Consider the following 27,868-nt stretch of genomic DNA (forward strand, 5'->3'; position numbering starts at 1 on the left):
ATTTTTTGTGGAACCCAAACATCAAAGCAATTAACATAACCAAGCCGGTGCAAATGATTGTCAGCGCTTGATTTGGATATTTTGAGTATGTCAGCTATCTCCCATGTGGTATAACGTTGATTGTTCTCAGTTAATGTCTCGACTTGATCGCTGTCAACTTCAACTGGTCTACCCAACAGTGGAGCATTGTCCAGCGAGAGATCTCCAGCATGAAACTTCGCAAACCACTTTTGACATGTTCAGTCAGTCATAGCACCTTCTCCTTACACTGCACAAATCTTTTTTTTGCGCTTCAGTTGCATTTTTACCTTTCTTGAAATAATAAAGCGTAACATGCCGGAAATGTTGCTTTTCTCCTTCCATCTTCAATATTAAAATAGCTACACAAAAATTCACCAATTTTGATGAGGTTTTTTTTAAATGCATGTTGATATGACAGCTGTCACAATATACTCCAACAAAATTGTTTTGAATGAAGTTAAAGACAACTAAGCTATTAGAGCCATCTTAACGGGGGGGGGGGGGGGGGATGAATATTTTGGCCAGCCCAATATATTGGGAAAGGTCTTTGGCAGAGACCTTTCTCGTGACATATAGAATAGCCTGTTTGGGAGAGTGAGGGCCATCAATTTTCAGTCAATCCCAGTCTATTATGCACTGTCTATATAATCTATAGATTGTACCAGGATCAAAAAGGGAAGGCATCTTTAAGTGAGGGGGGATTTTCTTTGGAATCATAGATTCATATATATTCACATATGGGGAGTGTCCCCTTTTGTGGCTGGAAAAGAGATTAAGAGTTCAGAATAACTAAGAAAGTGGGCAAAAGAGAGACCCATTTAGGAGACCATTGTCCATTTTGTAAATTTAAGAGAGCATCCTTGAGTAGGCCATTATGTTTATCTGTTAGGTCTGCTGTCTGTGGACAGTAAGACAGATTGGAAGCTCAAGTGATACCTTGTTTTACAGCCCATGCCCAGACTGAATGAGCAGTAAAATATGTATGCTCATCAGAGTCAGCGTTACCAGGAAGCCCAAAGGGAACTAATATTTTGTGGGGCCTGTAATAATACTATTGTTAGCAGTAGGATGGCAGGAAGGATAAACCAAGAGCAGGCCTGTCTAACAATCAATCTTTGTTGAGGGCATAGCAGTTTGCACCAGCATATTGGGGCAGTGGCTTAACAAAACGAATTTGCCAGTCAGAGAAGGGGTATTTATTCCTTTATATGGATTTCCATTGGCCATAATGCCAATGGCAGGACACAAAGATCACACTGAGAGGGCATAGTTTGGGTTAAGGCCAGTATCATGGGGCTGCCATGGTATTTAGCCCATATCTAAGGGTCTGGGGACTGCGGTGACTGGACATCTCATGGACCCCCTGAACCAAGGGCAAGGGATAATATCTGAGCTTGTTTGAGAAGTGTGAGCAAGTTAGTCAGCTGTGGCATTAAAATGAGCTTCTTCTTGGTGGCTTTAGCGTCAGCTGAGATGTGAAACTTTAATTGTAATATGCAAAGTCCAAGCAGCAATATATCCCCAATGTGGAAGGCCCCATAGGGCATGGTCCTGAATAGGATAATTATTTTGAGCCCATTGACCAGAAATAAACAGGCCATTAGCTACCACCCAGAAATCTATAAACATGGAAAATGGGCATACAGTTATTGAAGTGTATTCTCCAGTGCCAAAATGACTACAGTCAGCTCTCAAGTTGAGCTGACTCTTTAAGTCCCATCCTCTATCAAAAATGATGCAGTCATGGGGTGGAAAGCAGCAACTCTCCAGCAGGCTCTATCACATGTGATTGTTATCCATAATATAAATGAAAACCCTTTTAACTTGATTTTCTACTCAACAAAGGTATGTCCCTATGCTTTTATGTCCTATTCCAAGTACCCTAAACAGTGTTAAAAACCAAAGTCACTTGATTAGGTAAGTTACCAGCAAGACGAAAGCCTGAGGCTCTAAGTTCTCATGCTTTTTTCATATTCTGAATCTTACGTTAATTTTCTTTCTTCTTTTTTTTTGTAATTGTTATCCTTAAATTGCTTTATCAACAACTAAACTTTTAAAATTTCTTATTCTGTCTTCTGCTAAACTGGACAAAATAAGACCTTTACGTTGCCTTACTTTTTCAACATTCTCTGCTTTCTTTTTAGTAACCTTTGGCTTTCCCTCCCTTTGATTCATTTTTTAATTTTGTTGGAGTACATCTTTGGGTAATTTTTAGGGTGTTATGCTTCCTTTTCTTTAAAAAGTTTGTGGGCATTTCTCCACTGTTGTCTTACATTACATATTGTAGATAACCATGATGTTAAACTGGTTCTTGTTCCTTTGTAGGTAAACTTCATTTTCTCTTTACCCTTGAAGTTCCCAGACTTTACCAGGATGTATTTAGTTCTGTTTCTTTTCAGTGTTCCCTCGTAGCACTTGGTTAGGCCCTTTTAAAAATCTAAATATTTTTTCCTGCTTTGGGAAAATTAGTTTGGTTCCTTTTAACTTACATACTCTCTCCTGGAAATCCTATTGTATAACTAATTAGACTACCATATTGATCTTATGTCACTTTTCTGAGAGAATTTCTCTATATAATCTTTTAAGATGCCTATTGCATTATCAGATCTTTAATTTTTTACAAATGTTTTTGATTGCCAACTATTAACCTTATTTTTAAGAGACCTTTGTCTTAGATTATTGCTGTTTTATGGGTTTCGTGGATTCTAGAATTTGATTTTAATGATAAATTTTTTAAGAGTTATCTTGATTCTTTTAGGAGTTAGTTGTTTGGTTCTTAATCATCTATTAATTTTAAAAGAGTTTAAACTGTCCCGGTTGCACAGTAGCATTATGACATAGCATTATATTGAATAGTTAGACCTCCTTAAAATAGCAGACTTAATGTCTTAGTAACCTCTAATAGAAGACTAATTTCAGTTTATGAGTACTCAATTTTAGTAGTGCCTTAGAATTTAGACATTTGTACAAATGAAAGTCTGTTGAAGGGTTTATCATATATCAGTAGAAACACAAAAAAGGGCTTAAATTTTCCTTAAGTTTATAGCTCATCAGAAATACCAAAGGCCATTCACAACTGTTGGTCTCAGTAATTATCATACACCTGCCATTTCGATAACATTTGATGAGAGGTGCCCTGTTCACCATCATGAACTGAAAATCCTCTGGTTTCTTTTAGATCTCAGGCATCAGCAATTATGAGTTTGTTTTTTACATGGTTTGTGGATATTGGATGTGTGTGTACCTTCCTTGTCAGGTTTTAAAATGAGACTTTAAAATCTCATTAATTGAGTTAGGAAGCCTTGTTTTAATTGTTCCTAGAAGGTTTAATAACATGTCTAAAATTGTTGGCTTGGTTCCTTTCTGTTACTGGGCAGTATTTTTTATTTTTAAAAATTCTTGTAATGGTCTAGTCTGCCTTGCTATCATGTCCTTTGTTTCTTTGGGCGGAGGGGAGATCTGTGTTGGGTCTTCATTGCTGCACGTGGGCTTCCTTTAGTTGTGGTGTGCGGGAGCTACTCTTCATTGCAGTGCACAGGCTTCTCATTGCTGTGGCTTCTCTTGTTGTGGAGCATGGGCTCTAGGTGCATGGGCTTCAGTAGTTTTGGCACATGGGCTCAATAGTTGTGGCACACGGGCTTAATTGCTCCACGGCATGTGGGATCTTCCTGGAGCAGGGATCAAACCTGTTTCCCCTGCATTGGCAGGTGGATTCTTAACCACTGTGCCACCTAGGAAGCCCCCAACTATCATTTCTTTTTTTTTTTTTTATTTTTTGGGGGGGTACACCAAGTTCAATCATCTGTTTTTATACACATATCCCCGTATTCCCTCCCTTCCTTGACTCCCCCCCCTCGAGTCCCCCCCACCCTCCCCGCCCCAGTCCTCTAAGGCATCTTCCATCCTCGAGTTGGACTCCCTTTGTTATACAACAACTCCCAACTATCATTTCTTGATCGTCAGTTTTTATGACATTTTCTTACAAAAGCATGGCATTTCATTCTTAACATACAGTTTATAAAATTTTATTTGTTCTGAATCCAGTTAAATCTCTTTTTTTCATTGCTAGTATATATTGCTCTCTTTTATTTATTAGATTTCCCTTAAGTTTGTAAGCTTTTTCAGTCTTTTCAGAGGGCTGGTTATTGGTTTTAATTATTCGTGCTTTTTGCTTACAGTTTCACTAAATTCTTTTTTCTGTTTCTTCCAGCTTCTCTTTTGTTTACTTTTAATGAATGCATTAATGCTGTACTGTTTCCTCTTGCATAGAGTTTTTGCCGTATTGTAGAAGCAATAATAGTCTTAAGGCACATTTCTAAATACTGTCACAAATTGGTCAGATTAATATCCAAGGACTCCTTTTTTTTAATTAATTTATTTATTGGCTGTGTTGGGTCCTTGTTGCTGTATACGGGCTTTCTCTAGTTGTGGCGAGCAGGAGCTACTCTTCATTGTGGTGCACAGGCTTCTCATTGTGGTGGCTTCTCGTTGTGGTGCACAGGCTCTAGGCATGCGGGCTTCAGTAGTTGTGGCTCACGGGCTCTAGAGCGGAGTTTCAATAGTTGTGGCGCACGGGCTTAATTGCTCCTTGGCATGTGGGATCTTCCCAGGGCAGGATCGAACCCCTGTCCCCTGCATTGGCAGGCAGATTCTTAACCACTGCGCCACCTAGGAAGTCCCCCCAAAGACTCTTAATATTGCTGATGGTTTTTTTAAATTGCTGAAAGGGATTTCAGGGATTTTAGAAGACATTTTGTCTATTTTCATCAGTAAGTTTACATTCACTTTAACCCAGCAAACACATACCCCCAACTTACATTTTTTTCCTGCTTAAGCAGACCAAAAAGGGTGTATTTTTAGGTTTATCAATTCTCACCATTATGGACTGGTTTATATATATGGTGGTACATGTATTTAGTGGAACAGTATGCAGCCATTCAAATTGAATGAGTTGTAGTGACATGGGAAAGATAATGGAGATTATCTGATATTATATGCATATTACAATTGAAAAAAAACAAGTTACCTTCATTCTTGTCAAAATATGCTCATAAAAATCTTTAAAATTTTCAGGTTTTATTTTTATATTTTTTATTATATTGTATATATTTAAGATGTACAACATAATCTGATATACATAGTGAAATGATTTCTGCAGTCACGCATTATATGCTGACATAGTTTCCCTTTTTTGTGTGATGAGAGCACCTGAAATCTCTCTCATTACAATATTATTAACTATAACTGTCATGCCTGTACATTGCCCCATAAAAATCTTTGAGGGTAGTCACTGAATTCCTAATAGTGATCAATCTCTGATGAGCAGTATTTAGAACTTTTTACTTCATAGTAAGCACATACACACATTTAAATTGTTGTACATTGAGTCTTCTGTTTTTTTGTTGTTATTTTGTTTTGTTTGAGCCTGTGGAATTTTGCTTTTAATGCCTGTGAAGAATCTTTCAGTTTCTTATAGTTCTCATCTTTTTTTAGCTACTGAAGTGGTGACTGTGTTTGTATTTCAAGAACCATCATTGCTCTCCTCACTCCAGGACAATGGATTGACAGATGTCATGCTGCATGCACTGCTTATCAAAGACGTGAGTCCTTTCTGCTGCTCTGTAAAGAATGCTTCATGCATACCCTTTTTCATAAAATATACAGACATATACTTGAAAAGCAGTCTTATGGCATGAAAATCCTATCTCTTGTTTTCTATATGTAGTATTGAAACTATTGGAGGGTGGGGGGAAGGGATAGTTAGGGAGTGTGGGATTGACATGTATACACTGCTGTATTTAAAATGGATAACCAATAAGGACCTACTGTATAACACAGGGAACTCTGCTCAATATTCTTTAACAACCTAAATGGGAAAAGAATCTGAAAAAGAATAGATACATGTGTATGTATAATTGAATCACTTTGCTGTACACCTGAATCTATTACAGCGTTGTTAATCAACTATACTCTAATATAAAATAAAGTTTGGCGTGCAGTGGTTAAGAATCCGCCTGCCAATGCAGGGGACACTGGTTTGATCCCTGGTCCAGGAAGATCTTACATGCCACAGAGCAGTTAAGCCCGTGCGCCGCAACTACTGAACCTGTGCTCTAGAGTCTTCGAGCCACCACTACTGAAGCCCGCGTGCCTAGAGCCCATGCTCTGCAACAAGAGAAGCCACCATACTGAGAAGCCCACACACAGCAACGAAGAGTCAACGCAGGGACCCCCCCCCCCCCAAAAAAATTTAAGTTAAAAATTTTTAAAAATATAAAAAGTTTAAAAAAAGAAAAGAAAAGAAACCATTGGGACCTGGTCATCAAGATCCCTTTTATTTCTCTGTGCACTATCCCTGGCCCAAGTTTCCTAACTCTGTACCTGGACTCTTTCAGATGTCTTCAAACTCACTTTATCTTCTCTCTAGGTTCCTGCTACCCGTGAAGTCCTTGGCTCCCTCCCAAATGTATTCAGTGCACTCTGCTTGAATGCCCGAGGTCTTCAGTCATTTGTACAGTGTCAGCCTTTTGAACGTCTCTTCAAAGTTCTTCTGTCTCCAGATTACCTCCCAGCCATGCGGAGGAGGAGGAGTTCTGATCCTCTAGGTAAGTCAAAAGGATTTGCCTTACAATAAATAATTTGTTTGCTGTTGTGCCAAGATTTAGGTGATTATCAAGCCACTGACTGGCAAGGAAACCCTTCCTTGACCTCACTTCATGTCTGTGGCTAGGCATGCTAAGCTTAATAGGAATTATCACATACATTCTATTGCAGGTAAAAAGGAATACTTCATCCTTAACCTCTTCTTATAATATTTCCATGCTTCTCAACAGTTCACTGTAAAATGTACTGTTAGAGTGCTGATGAGAAATAGGTATTAGAAAACCAGCTGTAGATTTTCAGGTCCACCATCTAGTCTTCAGCAATAGGAGATCCTGGTAATCTTCTGTTCTAATATCCAAGTCCCTAAGATAGTCACCAATGAATAGATTTCTTTCTCAGTGTGTTTGAGACCAGATCATTGAGACATAACAAGAAGGTAGAGTTCCAGAAAGAATCCGGTTTTCAAAATTGTGCTTTGTACTTTGTCACCACTGTAGCATTTTAGCCACTACCATTCTTTACCAAGGCAGTCAGAGTTAATGGTTTATGCTTCTTTTTTTTTTCCTCGCTCGCTCTTCACTCTACAATACTAGTTCAGACCTTGACAGTAGAGATTACTAGGGTAGAATGCAGCATACATGGCTACTTTAAAATGTGTTTACTAGACTGATAAGTTTCTTTCCTCCTCCCCAGTGATTTGGTTGCAGAGGTTGGTGTGAATTCATTTGAGAAAGCATGGCATTAGAAAATCACAACTAGCTCAGTTTCTTCTTTCCTCCTTATATTGGTACACACAGAAAAATAGCTCAAGCTCTGTTTTCTTCAGTCTAACAATTCCATTTTTGGCTTTAAGGGGATACTGCCTCCAACCTGGGGAGTGCTGTTGATGAGCTCATGAGACATCAGCCCACCCTCAAAACAGATGCAACGACAGCGATCATCAAGGTGGGAAGTGATACGGCTATGACCATGGGCATGAGAGAGCAGTGAAGTGGGAATTTTTAGAAAAAGGCATGGCCTACTGAAGGTCATTTGGAATGACTGTGCCTATAAGAGGATTATGTCTGCCTCATTTTCTCCAAGTCCTTGGTTGGTCCTTGGCCCCACCCCCACCCTCCAAAAAAAGTCACTTAAGTATAGCTTTCTTATAGGATATTAAGAAGTTGCTAAGGCTTAGCTTCTATTTGTAAAAGCATATTACCCTTTCTAATCTTTGTTGCTTGGTTTTTGTTTTGGTTTGTTTTTTTTTTCTTTCTTTCACATTTACTAGCCCTGCCAGTTGCCTCTTAGGATTGTCAAAACTGATATATGAGTTACTGGTGGTTGGTGAATTAGAACATGGAGTCAGATCAGTCAGTCAGTCCCTTAACAGCCATGTGACCCTTAAGAAGTGATTTAACTTCATTAGGACTTCAGTTTCCTTGTTTGTAAAATACAATTAATGACTACATTCCTGGAATAGTGTATATAACATGTATACACAGTGTTTTGGCACTTCTGTATATAGCACATAGAAAGTGCTCCTAAAATGTTAGTCATCTCCCCATTCCTTAATTACTAATAAATAATCTTGTTTCCTTTGCCTTTCAGTTACTTGAAGAAATCTGTAATCTTGGAAGAGACCCTAAATACATCTGTCAGAAGCCATCAATCCAGAAGGCAGATGGCACTGCTACTGCTCCTCCACCGAGATCTAATCATGCTGCAGAAGAGGCCTCTAGTGAGGATGAGGAGGAAGAGGAAGTGCAGGCCATGCAGAGCTTTAATTCTACCCAGCAGAGTGAAACTGAGCCTAGTCAGCAGTAAGTGTTCACAAGGCAGGTTCTCTAGCCTTGTGATCTTGAGCATGTTGTTTTCATCTGTAAAAATGAGGGAGTTGGATTAAATCCAGTTATAAGGTTCTTCCGGCCCTAAATTTCTATAATTTTTCTTTCTTTGACCCTTGTGTGTCATTTGTGCTTTGGTGTTTAATTGTTTTGGTTACCTTAGCAAACGTCGTTTCTTAAGTGCTGTTCATACAATTGAATCAGAATTCAGTATATCAAATTAAAGGGCTTTCCTCAGAGGATTTCCCTTTGTTGATTTGATATTCCACATCATTGACTGCTTGATTGCTTCCATAAGTGAGCCTATATTCAAACACATTGCACTTTTGAAGCCTATCTCCTAAGAAGTTAAGAGTTACAAGGATTTATTGTTGGTTGGTCTTTGTTTTTGTTTATTTGATCTCTTCATTCCAGATAAATCAGAAGGCTTTGGAATGTACTGTACGATTGTAACCAGGCACAGTAGATTTTCCTTTTATTTATTTGAGGTTTGTTCTACATAAAAATTGATTACCTGAATGGTGAAATGGGGATGAGGGTGAGCTTAAAGACTGTTGGTAGACCTGGTTCTTTGAGCTTACAGTGTTTGCTTGTAAGGGATGAAAAGCAGTTGCTGTAGCTGTAACTCTTAATCACCTTCATGCTAGAAGTGGGTGTGATCCTTCTGGACAGTCATGCATTCACTCATTTAATAAGTGCTCTTTTGATGTATATATAGAAGTAATTCTGAGAAAAGCGTGAGCATTTTAGGCATGGATATGAATGGGTTTGAGCTCACCTCGAAGGGTGGCTTGGGACTTAAGAGAAGATTGTGGTGGAGTAGACAGCAGGAGCGAAGGTCTAGAATCCAAAATAGGTGTGCCCTCTTGGAACTCTAGAAAGTAATGAGCCTGTTGGTATGGATTTTTTTTGGAGGAGAGGCATTAACTTTTAGGTACGTTGCTTTCTTGGGCAGATATGTTTTCCTTATCCAAGAAGGCAACCCTGCCTTCATCTAGCACCATCTTCCATTTTGATTTAAATGTTCTCTCCGGGAAAGGAGGATACCCTAAAAGAAAGCAAGACTATTTGCGAAGGAGTCGGAATCTTAGTGCTTCATTGCCACATCCTTGATTGTCAGCCATCCTGCTGGCATAGGGTTCCCTTTCCTGGCTACAAACTAGGGAAGGATTTCTTGAACGTTAGTAGTGGTGGTGATTTTGAGTCACATTTGTCTGAATAAAACTTTTCTACCTGGATTTCTTAAACCTTTTGTCCAACATGCCCAGTTTTAAGCTGCTTTGGTAAATTGACATTTTCTCAAGCCCTCATGTGTCTTCACTCTGCATGCTTTTCTTGGAATATCATGTGTCACTGTATATTCTATTCATATTTATCCCCCATCCCCAAATTCTTATCTCCTTCTTTTCCGTCTATCAAATTCCTGCAAGTCCACCCGAAATGTCTTATCTTTAGAACTTTTTTTTTAACCTCCAAATAGGAAGTTGATCTTTTGTGTTCTCTCATCAGTTTTGTTAAAATTATTTATATATTTTAATGGTTTTCTCCACTAATCTATATACTTCTCCAAGGCAGGGACAGTGTCTCATTCAACAGTGTATCCCAGTCACTTTGTATATAGTAGATAATCAGTCAATAACTGTTTATTTAGTGGATTGATAGAATGAATCAAGAGTATTAGATTAAGGATTCCCTGAGTCTTAAATGCCAAGAGAGCTGGGCCTAATGAAACATGAACAAGAAGGAAGAAATAGTTAAAATCTAGACCCACAACATTAATACTCTATCATAGTATTTAGTCGTATGTAGCTTCTAAGCTGCAAAGGACTCTAATAGTTGCTGTTCCATGGTATTGATGTTTTTCTATATAGTCTGTATGGTCTAGGTGTTCATCAGCACCTCATTCACATATCTAAGAATCTCACAAATATTGACACGTATACTTTTCCACTTGTGCCACCTTCACAAGATTCAATTGGGTCATTACATGGATTATTGGCTGGAAGGAAACGCAAAAGACTATCTAAATAAACTCAACCTACATTTTGAAAACCACTATCTGTTAAAGGTAAAATTCTTTTATCTCCTTATCTTAGACAGTTATGTGGGAGTTGCTATGAACTTTTTGCCAATGTTGGGATGCAGCTTAGAAAAATTTGCAGTGTGTGCCACCTCTCTCCCCAGAAGTCTTGTTTGTATCCCTCCCCCACCCAACGCAAAATTCTTCAGTGAGACTCCCAAATTCTTGCCTCCCATGCCTGCATCTGTTTTCCAGTGCCTTAAATACATGCATGAGTAAATTTTTTCCATTGATTTTAATTGAGGTGTAATTCCTATACAGTAAACTATACAAATTTTGTTTCCTATTTCCCTACCCTAAAATGGGGCAGCAACCTATCTTCTTTCTGTCATTCATGGAATAAGTTTGCCTGTTCTGAAACATCATATAAATAAAATAAATGGAGTTTTATATGTATATCATATCTAATGTATGTACTTTGTTTCTGGCTTTTGTTGCATAGTCTGTTTTTGAGTTTCATCCATGTTGTGTCTATCAGTATGTTGTTCTTGTTGCTGAATAGTATTCCGTTGTATGTGTATACTACAGCATTTATCCATTTGCCTGTTGATGAACTTTTGAGTTTTCAGTTTTTTTCCAGACAAAGACAGTGTTCTTTTCCCTTGGTTTTTTCCCAAAATCAGCAGCTAGCATTTGGGGGGGAAAAAAGATTGATTATATTTGATCTTGAGACACACATGGTTTTATGCTGGAAATCTGAAATAAGGAAACTTAAGCACCACAGTCTACCCCAGATACATGGAGTTCTGTTCTCCATTCAAAAGCATTCACCACAAGTGGTTCTCAATAACTTGTCTTTTGGCCTCTTTCTTCTACCTTCAATAATGGTTTGAGATCAGCAAAACTGATATTGCTGGGGATGAATATACTTGCCAGTACGTAACCAAGGTTTTCAGTTCAGGCACCATGGTTTATTTTTGTGATTGATTCCATTTATTTTGCCTAACTTAACCACCTATCCTGAACAACTTGAAACGGGTTATATAAATCCATATGATCTTTGGAACTTGAATGGCAACTGACTGTGCTTTAAAGGCATCAAATACAGAGAAGCAGTTTGTTCCCTGAATCATGGCCCACTGGGAGGGCTCTTTTGTCAGAGGAGGCTGTAGGTCTCAAGAGTGGGAGAAAGACCTGATTTTCCTTACCTGCCCGCCAAACCCAAAATATGAGATCTGTTGTCTTATACCCGTGTACTATGACACCCAATTGGAATCCTTCTCCTCTACATCTGATTATGGGCTCCAACGTCATAAATACCCATGTAAAAGTGACTAGAGTAAAATGAAGTTAGGGAATGTGTGTCTGTTTTGGAGAAGGGAGAGAGGCAGAAGTTTTTAATTGGACAGTTAAGGTAAATTGTTTCGTTCTTCATGGAAATGCAGTCTTTCATTGGTTCAAAGATGCTATGGCTCAAAGTTTCATATGAGGTTAGGATTAGAATGACTTTTCTTAAAACCATTTGGTAAGGGGATTTGTACTGAAGAGAGTTGATCATTTTTACTATTCCTCTATTATGTCCTGAGCCTGGAAGCCAAAAAGATGAGGATAGGGAGAAAACTAAAAAAGTTTGTTCCTGGAGTTTAAGAACCACTGTTGGTTTGTTTTCTCTCTTGTTCTCCCCAACTTCCATTTAGCAAATGAAGAAAGTACCTAGGTCCCATTTCATGATAGTACTTTGGCTCTTTACCATTATATTTGGCTTCTGCAAAGGGGCAGGTATCTCCCTGGGCTAGAGCCACACCTGTACTTCTTAGCTGTAAAGATGGATCTCTGAGTTCTTCCCAAGGAGGTGCAGTCAAGCTGGGGTGGATAATTGGTGTAAATAGCAGGGAATGTGGCCTTGGTTCTGAGGAGGAAGTTTACAGTCAGGGAGAGGTTTGCAGTCTTCCTATGGAATCATTTCACTTTTGGCTTATATACAAAGTTCTTCCCCAGATTCTTCATTGAGCATGTTCACAACATCCTACCCAAGCCCTAGCTCTGGATATTTTAGCTCTAAAGCCATTCGTCATACCTCTCCACTCCCTTTCCCTATTGCCTCATCTCCATTTTGCTGCCAAATATCCTCATGTTTGGCAAATCTTTGTTTACATTTTATCTTGCTCCAGAGATGGAAATTACTAGTTTCTTGCCAATTTTTCTGCCTTCTTCTTCCTTCTTCCATCTCTGCGCTTTTCTCCCAAATTTCTCCCAAGGGCCTATATCTAAAATATTCCTTATTCAACTCAAGTTTTGCCCTTTCCTAGGGTTTATCTTTTAGGTAGATTTTGTTTCATTTCAATATACTTTGTGGGTTTTTTCCCTCTGTATATTTTTTACGAAAGCCATCGGGCTAAAGACTGCATTTTCTGCAGCTGTGGCATTGTTCTAGCCTTTTTATTTTCAATGCATCGTTGAGGCATCTGAAGCAAAAGGATCTGATCACAATTTTTGGATAGTTCAGGAAAAGGTTGTTAGAGAAGGAGGCCTTGGGTGTTGCCTTCATCTTTGACTAACTTCGACTGTTCTGAATGGTTTATCAATCTAAGCATGACCAAAATTAAATTCCATTTCCTGCTCTCTGTAACTTTAAATCTGCAAGAACCTGGTAAGATGTTTATGTATTTGTTTCTTTGCCTTGCTCCTTTCTTCAAGCAAATATTTAAATAGTCTCTATATTTTCATATTGATGAATTCCTCCTACAGTAGTTTGCCTAAGATAGAATAATTTCTTTTGAGATATGTACAAATGTTGAGTTTGTTGAAAGCTTGTTTTTTCCTTTTGTTCTTTCAACCTACTCAGGCTAGTAAAGCTACCTTCAGAATTGATTTCAGCTCTGTTCTTTTCTTTTTCTATGCTATATACTAAAGGCTATAAGTCTCACTTAAAGGAAGGCCTAGAATTTCATGGTTTCCTTTTTTTCGTTTTCTCTTGCACTGGTATTGTGAATTTCTGTGTAACTCACTCTTTTCTCCCTTAACAGGGTTGTTGGTACAGAAGAACGTATTCCTATTCCCCTCATGGATTACATCCTTAATGTGGTAAGATTATTGGTAGGGCAAACTGAGTAAAGCTGTGTGCTTTTCTGGAAAATGTGTGGGGTTACCAAATAGTCTAATGACTTGTGTTTATTTTCACTGGGGCCCTTAAAGTGCAGAGCAGTGGGGAAAGATGTGCAAACTTTGTTCTGTGAGATTGATTTGCCAAAAATTAGCTAACAGTCCCTTTTTTGAATATTCCCAATTTTCTGTTCATTCCCCTTGGGAATCCAGACGGGAGGAGAACGGGCTTTGTTATGCCAATCCAAGTATTATGTTCTTTGAATGTGTCCCCCATTACTTTCCATTTTTTCCCATTAACTTCTTTTTTACCAAAAAAAATAATAATGTGTTTTCTTTTAACTTCCTGTGTGTCTCACAGGAAAAAGTGAAGAGTTTGAATTTTCCCAGTTATTTACCTATAAGGGGAAGCCCACTTAGCATTTGTTCTAGCCCAGTAAACACTTCCAGACAAGACTTACAGGGATGGTTTATCTTTTGTCTCTGTGTTTGTTGCACATATTTTACTTTCTTACCCTTACAAAATGCTTTCTTTGGTCTGAATCACTCTTCCAGAGTTCTAGGTTTCATTTGCATTATGAGCACATTTGAAGGAAAGTATCCATGATGTTTGCTTCCAGGGGAGAGGCGACACATTATCATGCAAGAAGCACTAAATGAGCAAATTAAGAGATCAGACCTGATTCTGCCACTAATTTATGGTGTGGCCTTAAGCAAGTCATTTAACCTCTCTGTGCTCTCAAATTATGTGACTTCAGGTGTGGCTGAAAAGATAGATTGAGGAAAAGTTGTAATTATTCCTTATTTTCTGGATGTTTAGGGTTCATATCATACCTATCCCTGTTTACCTGAGGTTTTGATATTCTAGAAAATACCGATTTCATGACGATAAGGTTACCCCGTCCTTATTCCAAGCTGGCATTTTAGTTCCAAGTGTCAGGCTCTAACTTTTTTTTTAAATTTTCATTACCTAGATGAAATTTGTGGAATCTATTCTGAGCAACAATACAACCGATGACCACTGCCAGGAATTTGTGAATCAGAAAGGACTCTTGCCTTTAGTTACCATTTTGGGTCTTCCCAATCTGCCCATTGACTTTCCCACATCGGCAGCCTGTCAGGCTGTTGCAGGTGTCTGCAAATCCATATTGGTAAGAAGCATCTGACTGAATATTTTCATTTCTTTTAGAAATCAGTTTTGCAGTACTTCTATATACGTGTTTTACTGTGGTCTCCCCTTCAACTAAAATATAATTAAGAAATTTGTGGTTATGTACTACAAGTAGATTTTGTGACTAATAGTGTGCCACGTTATTTCTCCTTGAAAAGTCAAAGTGTTTGTTCTGTTTTTAATTTTTTGAGGAACTGCCATACTATATTATCCACAGCAACTCCACCATTTCACATTCCAACCAGCAAAGCACAAGGCTTGATTTCTCTGCATCCTCACCAACACTTGTTATGTGGATGTGAAGTGAGATCTTGTGGTTTTGATTTGCATTTCTCTGCATTTGATTAGTGATGTTGAGCATCTTTTCATGTGCCTGTTGACCATCTGTATGTCTTCTTTAGAAAAATGTCTGTTCAGGGCCTTTGCCCATTTTTTTTCCCAGAACAGTACAGTTTATTTGACAACAAACTCCCCAGTTTGTCTGAGTTGTGACATAGACGGCTTTAGATTGCTTTTTTGGTGATTATCCATGCTGAACAAGATTTTTCAGTCTTCAACCAAGGCTCAGAGATTCTGCATTTCACTTCAGTTCACAACTCCAAGTGTGTCCTCCTTTCATCGGATCATTTTGTCATAGATTCCCTTTGAGATAGAAGGGTAGAGATGAAGCTGTTCCTCCAAGCTCAAAGAAGTAAGGTGTTGCTGGCTAGTGCTTCTCAGAAGGCTGGCACGTCTGTGTATTTCTTGTCTAATTCTTCTCATTGGCCTGGAGCATCTCTTCACATTTTCTCTAGATAGCCTGGCACTTTTTTTCCCCTCAGTTGTCTGATGCTTTCCTTCTCTCATCAGCCTAAAGCTTCTGAGGAAAGGGGAGAGCCCATTTTTTAATAGGGCTGTTTGTTTTTGTTGTTGAGTTGTAGGAGTTCTTAATATATTCTGGATATTAATCCCTTATCAGATAAATGATTTGCAGATTATTTTCTCCCATTCCACGAGTTTCTTTTCACTCTGTTGATAGTATCATTTGATGTGAGAAAAGGTTTTAATTTTGATGAAGTCCAGTTTGTTTTTTGTGGGGTTTTTTTTGTTTTGTTTTTGGTTTTTACTTTCATTGCCTGTGCCTTTGGTGTTATATCTGAGAAATCACTGCCAAATCCAGTGTTGTGCAGCTTTTATCCTATGGCTTTTTCTAGGTGTTTTATAGTTTTAGCTCTTATATTTAGGTCTTTGATCTAAGTTAATTTTTTTATATGGTGTAAGGTAAGGTTCAGCTTCATTCTTTTGCATGTGGATATCCAGTTTTCTCAGCACTGTTTGTTTGTTGAAAAGATTGTCCTTTCCCTATTACACCCTGTCTTGCCAACCTTGTCAAAAATCATTAGACCATATATGCACGGGTTTATTTGGGGGCTCTCTATTCCGTTGGTGTTGATGTCTATCTTTATGCCAGTACTATACTTTTTGATTACTGTAGTTTTGTGGTAAGTTTGCAAATCTGGGGATATGAGACCTCTAACTTTGTTCTTTTTTAAGATAATTATATGTATTTGGGGTCCTTAGAGATTCTGTATGAATTCTAAGAGAGATACTTCTGTTTCTGCAAAAAAAAAAAAAAAGCCATTGGGATTTTTATAGGAATTGGATTAAATCCGTGAAGCTTCTTTATTAGCTGAGTTGTGCAGTGTTAAGTAATTTCTGCTAAAAATCAGAAATCCAATTTCTTGCAGACTTGGAAAGATCTGTAATTGTGACATCTGCATTTAATATTTTATTTTGCTTTTCTTTTTGCAGGTATTTAATTAAGTGCTATTCATAAGAGACAGGGGGAAAGGGCTGCTCCATCTTTATCCTACCTGTAAGATACTGTGTGAGGGTGGATAGATTTATTTAAAGCCGTAGGAAAGGCACATAAGTTCCTATCTTTGAATGGCAAGTGATAGTGTTCATTGTCAAGATTTTTCTTCAGACTCAAAAAGAAATTACAGGGGCCATGTAATCCTTGAGTTGTCTCCAGAATAAGAAAATGTCTAGCTGATGCCTATCCTAGAATTGTCTCTCTTATAGTGATAAGAAAAAAACATTTGTAATAGTGATTCATTTCCATGCTTTGGAACCTTGCCTAACATTGCTTCCTGTTGTGCAAAATTTGGAATTAATCTTACAGCATGGAGTCCTTGCTGTAACAGTATTCCAGTTTGGCCATCACGATCTTTTAAATTTGATAGGCTTGCCACATTTGAAAGCCTCTCATTTAAGAGAAGTAATGTGTTGCTCTGAAAGGAAGTGTTTAGGTATGTCATACCTGCATTCATATTTTGGGTCCACCATTTACGAGGTGCGAGACCATGGCCAGGTCTGAAATTTGTGAGACTTCCACTTCTTCCACTTCTTTCATTGTGACTGTTAAGATATATGTATATGAAGTTCATTGTACATTAATGCTTTAATTATTCTTCTTATTTCAGACACTGTCACATGAACCCAAAGTCCTTCAGGAGGGTCTCCTTCAGTTGGACTCCATTCTTTCCTCCTTGGAGCCCTTACACCGCCCAATAGAATCCCCTGGGGGCTCAGTGTTGTTGCGAGAACTGGCTTGTGCTGGCAATGTTGCTGATGCTACCCTCTCAGCTCAAGCCACACCTCTGCTGCATGCGCTCACTGCTGCCCACGCCTACATCATGATGTTTGTTCATACTTGCAGAGTTGGACAGGTAAGAATTATGTTAAGGGGTGAACATGTTGTTTTAAAGTAAGTAAAATACCTAGGGCATATACGTGGCATATTAGTGTGCTTAGAAGCAGTTCTATCTAGGCTAGCTGCTGAAAGAATGGTTTTAGGGTGAGTTCTTTTGGGTGGGTGACTTAAGTTTATGCTTCAAGTTGCTGTCTAGTTTCGCTTTCCCTTAGTATTTTTTTCATTGGAAGTTGGGTTTGTGACTGGACTTTCTTGAGAGTGAATGAGGTTGAGATAAATACAGGCATTAATAGATCTGTAGCATCCATATAGGCCTTAGGGATGTATTTTCACCCCCTTTTTAGCAGACAAGCCTCAGTTGGGTGCTCCTCTGGCCTTATTACTTCCTAATCTTTCTACAAATGCATGTAGGCTTGATAATAAGATGGCAAGAAGGAAATTTGACCACAGAACATTTGAGTCAGTGGTAATTAACAGATTACTAAAGAGTTCCTAAATATCAAACCCTATGTCTGCACTGCATGTGAGGTTCCTCTTTTGGTTACAGAAAGTTGAGGTTTTGGGTGGGGGGGGGGGATGTGTGTTCTTTTGAGTGTTCACAGTTTCACTACCTTTAGTTGTCAAGTAACCAAGTCTAAAGATTATTGGTGTCATATTTTTTGCAGCCCTGTTTTATGCTGTTGAGCCAGGAGTGTGTTCCTTGGATCAAAGTAAATGAAAAGCACAATTATAAACTATTTAGAAAATAATTAAATTACATAACAGAGCTTTAGGGATTGATTTGTTTGTTGAAATAAAGAAATAAACGAGAAATAATAAGCCCCCTTCACCATCTAAAAAAAATTAGGAAGCTGTCAATAAGTCTGTAAAACTGTTTCTTTCATTTAGAAAAAAACAGAATTGTCTATGACTCATGTTTTTCTTTTTACAAAAAAGAAATGAGAAGGAATGTTAGGGACAAATTGTAAATATTGTAAGAGAATACCTTGTGGAACTGTGATCTTAAGTGTGGAAATTGTGATAAAGTAGATAACTCTGAGAATAATAAGGAAGGAAAAATAGAATCCCTTATCCTTCTTGGGTGGGGGGTGCTGTGTCGGGTCTTATTTACAGCACACAGGATCTTTGTTGCAGCATGTGGAATCTTTTGTTGTGGCATGTGGGCTTCTCTCTAGTTGTGGTGTGTGGGTTTTCTCTTCTCTAGTTGTGGTGCGAGGGGTCCAGGGCACGTGGGCTCTGTAGTTGTGGCACACAAGCTCCAGAGTGCATGAGCTTTGTAGTTTGCAGCACAGGGGCTCTCTCCAGTTGAGGCATGTGGGCCCAGTAGTTGTGGCGCGTGGGCTTAGTTGCCCCAAGATATGTGGGATCTTAGTTCCCTGACCAGGGATCCAACCCACATCCCCTGCATTGCAGGATGGATTCTTTACCACTGGACCACCAGGGAAGTCCATCTTATCCTTCTCAAGTAACTGAAAGTTGATTCTGAATATAAATGTTCAGAGGGCATCCCAAAGATCACCTTCTTTTTTACTTCGGTTGCAGAGTGAAATTCGTTCCATCTCCGTAAACCAGTGGGGCTCTCAGTTGGGTCTGAGTGTTCTGAGCAAGCTGAGCCAGTTATACTGTTCCCTGGTATGGGAAAGCACTGTCCTCCTCTCCCTGTGTACCCCAAACAGGTAAGGGAATGGTCGTCTCTTTTATTATCTTTTTGACTTTCCTAACAGAGAAACTAAGCTTAGTGAGCCTGGAGGGTTGCTTTGGTCAAGGATAGAAAGGTAAAGAGTTCAGAGCCTTCCTTCTCTTAGTTCCTTTGGGCTGCTATAACAAAATCCACAGATTGGATCCTTATAAACAATAGAAATTTATTGCTTAGAGTTCTAGAGGCCGGAAGTCTGCATGGTTGGGTAAGGGCTCTCTTCCACATTGCAGACTTCTCATTGTATCCTTATGTGGCAGAAGGGACTAGGAATTTTTCTGGAGCCTCATAATTTTATAAGGCACTAGTTCCATTCATGACAGTTCTACCCTTAAGACCTAAGCACCTACCAAAGGCCTTACTGCTAATACCATTTCATCAGGCATTAGGATGTCAGCATTTGAATTTTGAGGAGACACCAACATTTAACCAATAGCATTGTCCTTCCCACTTATCAGCCAGAGGACTTGCTACAAATGTGTCATCTTTAACCTGATATCCCAATGATGTTGTGTCAGCATGGTGGGTGTTTACAGTTTGGTCCTGTTGTTAGCCAAATCTAAAGAGTTGAGTTGGAAACCTTGATGAGTACTACCTCAGGAATTCCACCATTGCAAATTTTTTATTAGGTTAACCTATCTGATGTAGGAGGGGGATAGTGTCAGCCAAGCAGGTCAGAGACCAAGCACAACATAAAAAGATGAGTTATTGGAGGTTTTTTTGCTCACGGTTTCTCTTCTTGCAGCTTGCCATCTGGGTGTGAATTTGGTCAGGCGGACATGCAGAAACTGGTTCCAAAGGATGAGAAGGCAGGTACGACCCAGGGCGGAAAGAGATCAGGTAACTCCCAGGAAACTAAAATACTAGCCATTAATTCTCTTAAGTTCTGTCTCTGTGTCTTTATAGATCTATTGTGAAATTTTAGTTAGGTCTCTCATCTGTAGTCTTCAGTTTTTTCCCATTCATTAATTTTTAATTATTTATTTTAAAATTAAACTATTTTCAGTTATTTTCTCTATTTAAAAAATACATACCCACAATGATAAAAAATTAGAAAATGTAGTAGAAAGAAGAATCACCCATATTTGTACTACAAGAAATATTTTGGAAGTGTCTGCCTAATCTTTTTTCCTGAGGGGATATGTTTTATTAACATAGTTGTGATTATCTTAGCCATAATATTTTATAAACCTCTTTTCACTTAATATTAAGTGCCGTGTAAAGATACCATGAATTAACCATTACCTGTAAAGTTTCTAATGTACTATTTTGAAAACTGAACATCTTTGTATGTAGTTTTTTGAGAATGTAAGATTGATTCTTAGAAATTACTATATCAAAGGTTATGGTGAGGCTTTAATATTTTTGTATGCTTATTTTTCAGAAACTTAATTTCTTAGATTAAAATGGTAAATAATTATTCTAAGTGGCTGTGGAACACTTTGGACACACACTGTCCAATATGGTAGCCACTAGCCATGTGTGACTGTTGACCACTTGTAATGTGGCTAGTACAACTAAAAAACTGAATTTTCTTCTTTGCTCCTTCGCTGCCTCCTTCCTTCCTCCTGTCCTTGTGCACACTGGCTCTCCTTCCTTCCCTTCCCCCCCCGCCAGCCACCCAATCTGTCTCTCTCTCCCCACTCTTGTCAAGGGGAAGGTGTTATGGGTTGAATTGTGTGCCCGTCCCCAAGAATTTTATGTTGGAGTACTAACCCCCTAACAGCTCAGAATGTGACCTTATTTGGAAATAGGGTTGTTGTAGATGTATTGTAGTTAAGATGAAGTCATAGGTTGAGTGGAGAAAACTGAATTTTTAATTTTTATTAAATATAACAACTATTACTCTATTCAGTTGTTGGAAGACTTTAAGTATGTTTGGAAAACTTGGGTATGTGAATCTTTTTTTTTCCCCAGTAAATTGTATGAAATATAAATATAGATCAATTAATGAAAATTTAATGTCTGTATTGAGAACTATAGATACCTGTATTTTTAAATACTTAGTATAAAAATGTATAATCTGTCATTTTTTATTTGATTACATGTTAAAATAATATTATATTGAGTTAAATGGTGTATTAAAAATTAGAGCTTTTTTTACTTTTTAAGTGGTTACTAGAAATTTTTTAAGTATGTATGGGGTTCACATTATATTTCTGTTGGACAGTGCCGTTTTAGAAAATAACTTTTATGCTATATTACAATAGAAGTTCCAAGTTGCAATAAGCAGAAATTATACAATCTTCTGACCGTAATGCAACAAACCTGAAATTAATAAAAGCAGCTTTTCTAGAAAGTTTTTTTCTCCTATACTCTGCATCAGGGAGAAAATAAATTTAGTAAACTATTAAGAAAATAGTGAAGACAATTCTATGTGTAAAAACCTATCAGATATGGTTTAAAATTGTATTGAGATTACTAAAGATAGAGAAAATGCTAAGGAACTAATAAAGAAAGCAGACATAAGTTATGAAACAGATAAGGACTTATATGACAGCTAATTATTGTATTGTGGGGGAAGGGGACAGAATTAATAAAATATACAGAAACGTCTGGCAAGGTTAATTTTGGAGAAAATGGATGAAACCAAAAGTTAGAATCTCAAATTTTGTCAAAGTATTCAGTATACCAACTTTAAGTCAAGGAAAGAATAAAGTAATTTACTAAAAACCAAGAGCAAAATTAGACTCATGGTCAAAGAATTGCCTTGCATAACAATCTAGTTATATTTTTCCCCAGAAGTTTCTTTCACACATTTAACAAAGGTGACTTCATTTCCACATAGTTTTTCCAGAATATTACAAAGAAAACTTGATGTGTTTTATAGTTTGCCTAATGCTGACTTATGACATGTCTCACATTCATAAACAAAAATCTTAAATTCTAGGAAATATATTTCTCCAGTGGTAATCTATGATGTCCAATTTGAGTTTATTAACGAGCTATAAAATTCTAGCAGGGCATGAGCCTTGAGAGCATGGGGTCACCATGCACACTGTAGTCTATGTGAAGTTTCTGGGTCATGCAGTGTGTCTACAGTCTTCCCAGGTAGCCCTGGGTTAAGACTTTTAACATGCTCTCATTGCAAGATGTCTGTGTTAGCTACTTAGAAGGACTCCAGGGAAAGAAGCATATTGGTACAATTTTGTGGGTTTTTTTTTTGTTTTTTTTCTTTTCAGATTTAGGAAGTTATGGACTTTTAAGGAGTAACAGGCACTATAGATAGCTCTTTCTTGGGACTCTTCAGAACAAGGAACCAGGTAAGTGCTGGCTCAACACAGTCTTATTGCTCCCCTCTTATGTCTACAGATGGGGAACAGGATGGAACCACTGGAAGTATGGATGCTTCTACCCAGGGCTTGTTGGAAGGCATTGGGCTTGATGGTGACACACTGGCTCCTATGGAGACAGATGAACCTACTGCTTCAGACTCTAAGGGCAAATCTAAAATCACACCTGCCATGGCTGCCAGAATCAAGCAAATTAAGCCTTTATTGTCAGGTGAGTGATTCTCTTCCTTCTACTCCCTTTTAGAGCCTGGTGTGGCTGTATTGTTTCCTTTAAGAAAGTTTTAAACTTGGTGGCTCTGTCAAGTGTCTGCTATGTGACAGGCTCTGTAGTGTTAGGGATACGGAGATGAGAGAATCGCTTCCTGAAAGCCAAGTCTACCCCTCCTTTTCTTTCCACTCACTCTTCTACTACTGCAGATGACCTCTGCTCCCACCATTTCCCTGAAATGTTTCAGCAAGGTCTGTAACCTCCTTGTTGCTAAGTCCATTGGATACTTTTCAGTCCACTTCTCACTTTTCTGTAGCATGATGGTTGGCCTGTCACTTCCTTCTCAAAATACTCTTTTCTTGGCTTTTGTGGTATTAAGCCCTCCTGCTTTCCTGTTACCTGTCTGGCTACTGCACTCAGTCTCCTCTTCCTTTCTGTGTCCCTCAAACATATCTGGCAAGTGACAGAGTTGATTTGTGTTTTAATAGTTACTTTGCCAGCTCTGTGGAGACTACAGTAACATGATACAAGACCACATTAAAGATGTGCACTGGGGACTTCCCTGGCAGTCTAGTGGTTGAGACTCTGCATGCTTCCACTGTGGGGTGGCATGGGTTCGATCTCTGGTCGGGGAACTAGGATCCTGCATGCTGCGTGGCACGACCAAAAACATAAAGATGTGCACTGATCTGTCTTTGCCATCTTTTGCTCCTTAATGTAAAATCAGTGTTTCGGGAACCTATTTTGTATGTTCTGTACCTATACCAATTTTGTATATTTGCCACTTTCTGACACTGTAAGGTGGAGGAAAATGAAGACAACTCCTGGGAATTGGGGACTCTGCCCAAAAGCAAGCAAAACATGGCCTTTGGTGTTTCCATTTGTTATTTTAAACCCCCTTGAATTTTATGTTCTGTTTTAATTTGTTTAATTCTACTCCTTTGCTTTAATTTGAAAGTCTGCTGCCGCTTTCCCCAAATTGAAGAAAAATTGATCCTTTCTCTGTTAGACCTCTGTGACCTTGGGACAATCTGGGGTTTCTGTCCGGGCCCAGCCCATGCTTTTGATGTCTGTTTCTCTGTGGTTTTGTTTTTCTCTTTTATCCTTGCTGACTACCTTTGGGCCACTTTGCTGTCTATTCACCTGAAAGCGGTGGTGGAAAAGTACAAACTTAATGTTTACCTGCATTAGGCTTTCAGAATCTGGGCACACCCAAGCTCCAGCCAGGCAGTGCAAGTATCTGTAGCCTATTCCCTCACTAGGATTGGGAGATCCTAACTTGGATGGATTAGGAAGAAGAAAGACCTTTTCCTTTCTTTTTATGCTGTGTATCTCAGAGCTTACTGAATTTTGGGGGTATGATATGTGGCACCAGCTCAGGTAGAACCTGTTTTTTCACAGTGGGTTCATATGTACATGTGTATGATTGAGAGATGTGCTTTGATTCAGGCCTAGTCTTATCTCTGGATCGTGATGAAATAAGACAGCATTTTTATTTGTGATTTTAAGAATAATAAATATTCACTGTAGAAAAAGTACAAAGATGTTCTAAGAAAAGCAAGGAAATACCCAAATATAATATGTTTGATATATTTTCTTTCCTTTTTTCTGTACATCTCCTTTTACATGTTTATATTTGGATACATGCTTTTTTTGGTTCTGCAATATATACCAAAAAGCATCCTACAAAGATGAAAATTTGAAATACTTGTAATCTACCTAACACTTTATAAGATTTTTATAAGAAGGCCACTTTTTAAATTTTTATGCTTTTCCTAACAATCTTTTTTCCTTTGAGGACCATACATTTAATGTTGTGATGGTATTAGTATATATGTGATGTTCTTTTCTAGTCTAAGTTGTTAGCATTTTTGCCATTTTTAAAGTTTTCTGTAGGCATTTTAAGTGACTCCATAATTCAATACATAGATATATCATTTACTTAACGAGTTCATTATTGCATATTCCTTTCTACAAAGGTGGTTTCAATTTATATCTCCTCTAACAGTGCAAATGCTTATCTTGTTGTCTTTCATATTTATTATATATTGAATGCCAACATACTTCTCTGTCTCCTGCCTTCAAAAGGGTTATTTATTCCCTGTAGAACTTCCTTTTCAAATATCTTATGTAGAAATAAGTCCAAATGTTTCATAGAATGTTGTGTGGGAGGGAATAGTCAGACATTGAAATGTCTTAACAGTAATGTGTCTGTTATAATGAAACGATTCTGAAAATACTATGTACAGCCTTACTCTGACTTTTGGGTTCCAGCTTCCTCTAGATTAGGTAGAGCACTGGCTGAGCTATTTGGACTCCTTGTTAAACTTTGTGTGGGGTCTCCGGTCCGCCAGAGAAGGAGCCATCATGCTGCCAGCACCACCACAGCACCAACACCCGCTGCTAGATCAACGGCCTCTGCCCTCACTAAGCTCCTCACAAAGGGCTTATCTTGGCAGCCTCCACCGTATACGCCTACCCCGCGCTTCAGGTGAGGTTCTGCTTGAGATGGGATCTAATTGGTTCCTTCTCCACTTGAATGCAGAGTGAGCCACTGAATTAGAGGACTTGGAGATACCTTGTTTTACTCTAAATGTGTACCCCAAATACTGTTTAAGGTACTTGTTTTGGTTCTGCCTGGTCTAAAATATAGAGAGTTTAAAAGCATTTATAATCAAACTGCATTCCAATAACCTTTTATTTAGGTGGGAACTGACACCCTTTTTTGCCTTAGAAATTTTAATATCCAAACTAGTCACCCATCTGCATTCTAGTCAGTCAGTCACTTCAGTGCAATGTTAAATTTTACTCTTGGCTTCTACTTGAATTTCCCATTGCTTCTGTGTCTGCCTCAGAGAAGGTTAAATTTTTGCTTTTTCCCTCTTCCAGGCTGACATTCTTCATCTGTTCAGTTGGTTTTACATCCCCAATGTTGTTTGATGAGAGGAAGTATCCCTACCACCTCATGCTGCAAAAATTTCTCTGCTCTGGAGGCCACAATGCTCTTTTTGAGTAAGGATCATGTTGCTTTGCAGAGAAGCATTGTCTGGAGTTTGGTCTTTTTTGTGTGCCTTAGCAGCCCACAACTTTCTAAGCCGCCTGTCCTTTGACAGTGGGATACGTAGAGACAGCCATTGTTTGTACCCTTTCACGTTTCAGGGACTAACCATTTATCTCAGTCTTCCTGGAGGGTGGGATTCAGCCTGTCCTAGGGATGTTTGTAAGGGTCTCTGTTTTTCTTCATTTGGTTTGCAATGCCTGGTACATATTTTTCTAATAGACTTGTCCTTTTCTGCGGTTTCTCTGAATATGATAGTTTTTCTGCTACTTTTGGTCAGAAGATTCTAAGCTAAGTTTCACTTTGGGGTTTTGTTTGTTTTGGCTTCAAAAGTAAAGCTAGAAGCGGTAGTAATTTCACTATGTATGTGTGTAACAAATTTTCACTTTGTACACCTTCAGCTTACATATGATGTATGTCAATAATATATCGATAAAGCTAGAGTAAAAACCCAAAAAAAGTTAAAGCTCTATATTTAACATCTTGTAATAACCTATAATGAAAAAGAATACATATATATATAACTGAATCGCATTGCTCTACACCAGAAACTAACACAATCTAAAATACTAATATTACATCTCCATACTTTCTCTTATTTGAATTCAGAACATTCAATTGGGCTCTGTCCATGGGAGGCAAAGTTCCTGTTGCTGAGGGATTAGAACATTCAGACTTACCTGATGGCACAGGAGAATTCCTAGATGCCTGGCTAATGCTGGTGGAGAAGATGGTGAATCCCACCACGGTGCTTGAGTCTCCACATTCACTGCCTGCCAAATTGCCTGGAGGTGTTCAGAACTTCCCGCAATTCAGCGCCCTCCGCTTCCTTGTGGTAACTCAAAAAGTGAGTGTTCAGCATTCTAAAACCAAGAGGAGTGTCTCATGCCAACTAGGTAACTCCCACTCTGTTTTGTCCTCCTTAGTGAAATAACTTGATTGGTGGAGAACAGCTGGATCCTACTCCCAGTTAGGGCTGCCTTGAAGAATGGGATAGAGACCACCTGATAATTTTTTATGGTGTAAACATTTGAACTGTAAACTTCAGATTGGTACTTCCAGGTTGGGTTAAATGCCCCTTCTCTGTGCTTCCTTGGGCCCCCTCAGTACTGCCTAGGATTTTGTTGTTGGCACTGATTATGGAAGGACCATAGGTCTTTGACTTACTCTTCCTGGGGTTTTGAATTGAGACAAAATGATCTTCACACAGCTTTTCAAATAACTTACAGGCAGCCTTTACTTGCATCAAGAACCTGTGGAACCGGAAACCCTTGAAGGTGTATGGTGGGCGAATGGCTGAGTCCATGCTAGCCATCCTGTGCCACATCCTCCGAGGAGAACCTGTGATTCGAGAGAGACTGAGCAAAGAGAAGGAGGGATCTCGAGGAGAAGAGGATACAGGACAAGAGGAAGGTGGCTCCCGCCGAGAACCTCAAGTCAACCAGCAACAACTACAACAGGTGGGGTTCTGGCCTCACACTCTAGGGCCCAGAATTCGCACCTGAGAGTATACTGCTTGTGGGATTTCTAAGTTTTTCAGTGGCCTCTTCCTGACAGGGGATGGGTTTAAACTTGCTCCCTCTCTTATTGTTTATTTTTTCTCCTGAGAAAGCTGGAGTGCAGTTTCAGTACTCCTAATAGGTAAAAGATGTGTGTCCTACCAAGTGTATTGTTTAATATTGGAAGTCTCTCATGTATTTTCAGTAGGCTGTGGCTGCCATGTTCTTTGGAGGCAAACTGTCCTCAGCTACTTTCTGATTAATCTATAAAGAGAAGGGATATTGTGACCCGAATTTATTTTCCAACAAGAGCTTTCAGAAACCTTACCTACAAAACTTTTGTTTTCATTTTTAGATTTTAAAAAATTGGAGGCTAGAATGGGGGGGGGGGGCGGAATGCACTTGTGATCCTGATATTTCAATCTCAAAGAACATTTAGCATACTTCTCTGGTAATTTGTGTATATGTATGTCTGTTCTCTATATATAGACTCCTGTTCAAACATGTCTTCTATATGTATATGCCACATATTTTAAATTATAATAGTGCTCACTTTAAAAAAAGTTAGAAATATACCAGAATACTTTTTAAAGGCATTCATAATGTCACCACACAAGATAGTCATTGTGTCCTTTTGTTCATCACTTAGTTCTATGCCTAATTTTTACATAGTAAC

General features: G+C 38.6%; 1 protein-coding gene across 13 annotated transcripts in view; it reads left to right on the forward strand.

The window, feature by feature from the left end:
* Positions 1-27,868, forward strand: part of HUWE1 (HECT, UBA and WWE domain containing E3 ubiquitin protein ligase 1) — a 148,877-nt gene that overhangs the window by 71,547 nt on the left and 49,462 nt on the right. For all 13 annotated transcript variants that reach the window (XM_057717533.1, XM_057717537.1, XM_057717535.1 and 10 more), the window contains 14 exons: positions 5,515-5,621; positions 6,449-6,626; positions 7,478-7,569; positions 8,215-8,426; positions 13,497-13,554; positions 14,547-14,723; positions 17,209-17,454; positions 18,981-19,114; positions 19,880-19,974; positions 22,447-22,638; positions 24,910-25,126; positions 25,525-25,647; positions 26,303-26,540; positions 26,923-27,153. In XM_057717533.1, coding sequence (XP_057573516.1) covers positions 5,515-5,621; positions 6,449-6,626; positions 7,478-7,569; positions 8,215-8,426; positions 13,497-13,554; positions 14,547-14,723; positions 17,209-17,454; positions 18,981-19,114; positions 19,880-19,974; positions 22,447-22,638; positions 24,910-25,126; positions 25,525-25,647; positions 26,303-26,540; positions 26,923-27,153 — 2,300 coding nt within the window. The remainder of the gene's footprint in view (positions 1-5,514; positions 5,622-6,448; positions 6,627-7,477; positions 7,570-8,214; positions 8,427-13,496; positions 13,555-14,546; positions 14,724-17,208; positions 17,455-18,980; positions 19,115-19,879; positions 19,975-22,446; positions 22,639-24,909; positions 25,127-25,524; positions 25,648-26,302; positions 26,541-26,922; positions 27,154-27,868) is intronic.

This window comes from Hippopotamus amphibius, chromosome X, assembly GCF_030028045.1.
Source record: "Hippopotamus amphibius kiboko isolate mHipAmp2 chromosome X, mHipAmp2.hap2, whole genome shotgun sequence".
Taxonomy (NCBI): Eukaryota; Metazoa; Chordata; class Mammalia; order Artiodactyla; family Hippopotamidae; genus Hippopotamus; species Hippopotamus amphibius.